The sequence below is a fragment of the Adiantum capillus-veneris genome, chromosome 28 (assembly GCF_014529385.1).
Source record: "Adiantum capillus-veneris isolate H3 chromosome 28, ASM1452938v2, whole genome shotgun sequence".
NCBI lineage: Eukaryota > Viridiplantae > Streptophyta > Polypodiopsida > Polypodiales > Pteridaceae > Adiantum > Adiantum capillus-veneris.
In genome coordinates this window covers 15469719-15473578 of record NC_140958.1, presented here as the reverse complement: position 1 = coordinate 15473578, position 3860 = coordinate 15469719, and the positions used below count along the sequence as shown (strand labels likewise).

Below are 3860 nucleotides of genomic sequence, written 5' to 3'. Positions count from 1 at the left end.
AATGTGAATCTCACTCGCAATATGAATCTGAACCAAAATCTGACACTTGGGATACTCCTCTTCATGTCCCTTATACAACAGTGCCCTATCAACTCCTACATATTTGTTCTAATTTTGTCCAATCCAAGAAGAAAATGATGTTGTTAATCCCCACTGAGTATCGATGTAATCCTCCTTGTGACACTGATTGTCATACCTCTCATCAAGCTTTCAATGGCTTCCATTAAAATTTGCATCTGAATTGGTCTTTGCATCCAGAATTGCAGTTGAATCCAAAGCCAAAATTGAGACTGAATTTGAATTGAAATCTGAATTTGAGTCTGAATCACATTCGGCATCTTCCAAAATTTGGCTTGCTTTATCAACTGAAAATTTTTCCTCAATATCTCTTCATATCCATCTATATGAAACTGCTGCAATATGGAATGCCACCTCCAACTTCCAATATGAATATCATCATCCTCAATCTCCTCCGTTATGCTGCTATCATCTTCTGGTCCTTGCTGATGCAATTGTTGCTTGGCTCTTTTGACATCTCTTTTGACATTTGCTTTGAAGTCCACTTGAAATGACAAAACTCCACCATGATATCCGCATTAGCATGCACATCCTCCATTTGCTGCTGAAAACTATCCTCTTCAAATGTATGTGAATTCCCAATGAGCATGAAACTTTGATTAGTCGAAAAGGAATAATCCTCCTGTGCTTCATGGACACACTTCCGTGGTAGGATAGAGGTAACCAGAGTTTCTGCCCGCCTTTGTTCCCTGACCTCATGTTGCTCCTCCTTACCTTGCTGCCTTTTATCCTACTGATATTGCCGATCCTCCACATGGTCTTCTTTTCGACTTCCCACTTGCATTTGCTGAGCTACCACCCATTGGTTTTCTGATCGAAACTGTTGTGTACATTGTTGGGATACAATCTCAACAAGATTTTCTAACTGCATATTTTCATCAGTGGATCTTTGTGGTGACAATTCCTCCGAAACTGAGTTGTTCATTGTTGTTGCTGCAAATTCCTCCTGAGTACATCTGATTTTTGAAACTTCTACCTGCTTTTACTCTTCATTTGTAATCCTACATACATTCTCAATTGAACCCAAAAATAAATCAATCACCTCTTCTTCTTCATTCCTCTCTCTATCCATCACCTCTCCATTCATCCGACTATCCACCTGTCCATTCCTCACATTATCCGCCTCTTCAAATGGTCTTTGATTTCCGTGAACAACATCCTCAATATGTATGATTTTCTTCTCCTCTGAATAATAAATCTCATTGACAAGTGACAACACCGACATCAATTTCACCAATGGATATTCCATCTCCACTCTATGAGAACACTCCAATGGTAGGGTAGGGGTATCTAGGGGCAGTATTAGACTCTCTTGGCCAGCCTCCTTTTGCACCTCCTTCTCCTCCACCTTTGGTATCCCCACATGATGGATGTCTGTCTCCAAGCCAACCCATCCGTCATCATCATCACTTAATTCATCTTTGAACTCAACCGCAAATGCATCCCTCAATCTCTCACATGCTTCGTGAAATTTTCTCACCTCCTTCTTGCTGGAACATGATGTCCTCCTCTTTCCTTTATGATTAGTCAACCACTCATATGCCCTCTCTAAGTCTTCCTCAAAATCTTCCAACTTATCCCATGCTACCTGTGTCCCATCAACTGATGCTTTATGAATTCTTCGGCTAAATTTTTGAAGTTTTGAACACAAATCCGCCATACACTACTTCCTACATGCATCTCCCTCTGAACATTCATCAATTGCACATGGGCAATCCTTCACTTCATGCTTTCGACTCATGCATACCTTGCATTTCTTTCTCTTCTTCTTTTGACTCCCCATGGCGCTTATCCGCTAGAACTTTGATTTGAAATTTGGCTGCTTTCTGACTTCCACATTTGCAACAGTTCTAATTCTACATTCCACAATTTGACTTCAAACTCTGCAACAATCATTCTGATTTGAATTCTGATTCTGCAAACTTATCTGATTCCTGATTCTGTTGGTACTCAACTTCCTGCACTTCCTCCTAGTGGAACTTGACTCCCATAACTCCCCCCTGGTGGAAATGATCCCCCGGAATTTCAACTTGATGACCCTCAAAATCTGTGATAAAAAATCTGGTTCATCTTCCACTTCTTTCTTCTGTCTGTCTAATCCTCTGGTACATCCAAATCTTCTTGTCCAATCTGGATATGTGTCCTCTTTTTCTTCTTCTAGGGCAACGTCTGAATTTTGATGACTTTCAAAATATCAGCCCAACTCCATCAACGTAAATGTAACTGTCCTCTTCTAGAGCGCAAATAACTGCCCATATAGACTTTCCCTGTTTTGAACGTCTTCCATTCATTTAGTAACTACTTTTGTCTCTTTAGCACTCGCTCCCACAAGAGAAATCTGAATCCGTCCATGCTATGTCACACATACACCGTGATCGCCAAGTTTTTAAGGTACAGACATTCAGAACAGGAAAACACAGGAGTCAAAATGGAACTAGAACAGAAACTGGAACTGGAACAGAAACTGGAACGTCTTCCCTTCATTTAGTAACTACTTTCATCTCTTCAGCACTCGCTCCCATAAGAGAAATCTGAATCCGTCCATGCTACGTCACACATACACCGTGATCGCCAAGTGTTTAAGGTATAGACATTCAGAACGGGCAAACATAGGAGTCAAAATGGAACTAGAACAGAAATTGGAGCTGGAACTGGAACAGAACACAAAAACAGAAACATACTAATTCCGCCATAACTTCCGTCATCATATTCCCAAACAGACATTGATCGACAGTTACATAGTTCGAGAATACTAATGGGCAACACCCTTTCCTAAGAACACCCCTTGGAATCCCAAAAATACAAAAGATGATATTTCGAATTCCACTAAGGTAAAACATCCAAAATTCCCTAGGCTTAACATTGGTCCCGCATTCATATAGGCCTTGCTTTTTTGGCTCCCCTTTAGGTTTGCTTCGACAATGTTGTCGAGGAGGTAATTTCCAAAATCGCAGCTCACCACTCTTCTCTGTGCCAAGCCCATTGCCATTACTACCGACATGTGCAACAATGGTTCTGTATATCTGGGTGGATTCTGCACTTTGAAGTGTTGCAATATAAGGTGCAAGGGAAATTCAGTTTCCGAGTATATCAAATCCTAATATGCTAGCTTGTGACCTCTTTGCTTCAGGAAAGCTTTATCGTTCTCTATTGCCTTTGTCTTTTGCAATAGATTGTGCATCCCTTGCTGCAAGTGGGGGGCTTGATTGATTATTTCTGATGTGATCTTACCTTGAATACTACCCCATCTTTGTTAGAGTGGCTTCCCCATTGTACTGAATTGAACTTATGAGCTCATGAGCTCGTCTAAAATCTATCTAACTATAGGCATCTGCCCCCTGCTTGCACTTCTGGCTTTTGGTGCAGTGTCCACAATTCTCGTGGGAAGATAGTGGCCTTTACTATTTCTCCGTCTGTGGCCTTAAACCTTCCGATAAAGATGTTAGCCGGTATTGATTCAAGTACCTATTATGTGATATGAGCTTTCTCATTTGAGGAGATATCAGTTATCTCATAAGGTGCAGTATTCCACTCCCTTTGTGCTTTCCTTCGAGGCATCTTATGGTAAATTTTATCATTGAAAATAGGTTTTAGCCATTGATCAGAACTGTCAAAAAGTTGCAAACTTGACCATAAAATAAAAAATGAGCATAACTTTGTCAACGCTACCCCAAATTTCACCAGTGCATCTAGGATTACTATAGGTACAAGGATAAAATGTAACAGATGAATTTTGGCACAAAGGAACATGGATCGCGATCCATGTTGGTAAGAATTTTGAA

At 40.5% G+C, this 3860-nt stretch overlaps 1 protein-coding gene across 1 annotated transcript; it reads right to left on the bottom strand.

The window, feature by feature from the left end:
• Window positions 1-475: 475 nt before the first annotated feature.
• LOC147420093 (uncharacterized) lies at window positions 476-1738 on the bottom strand. Its single transcript, XM_086505188.1, has 2 exons — window positions 1088-1738; window positions 476-808 (listed from the first exon to the last, which is right to left on the bottom strand). Exons 1-2 carry the CDS (start codon window positions 1736-1738, stop codon window positions 476-478), a joined length of 984 nt encoding a protein of 327 aa, XP_086361314.1.
• Window positions 1739-3860: the final 2122 nt, after the last annotated feature.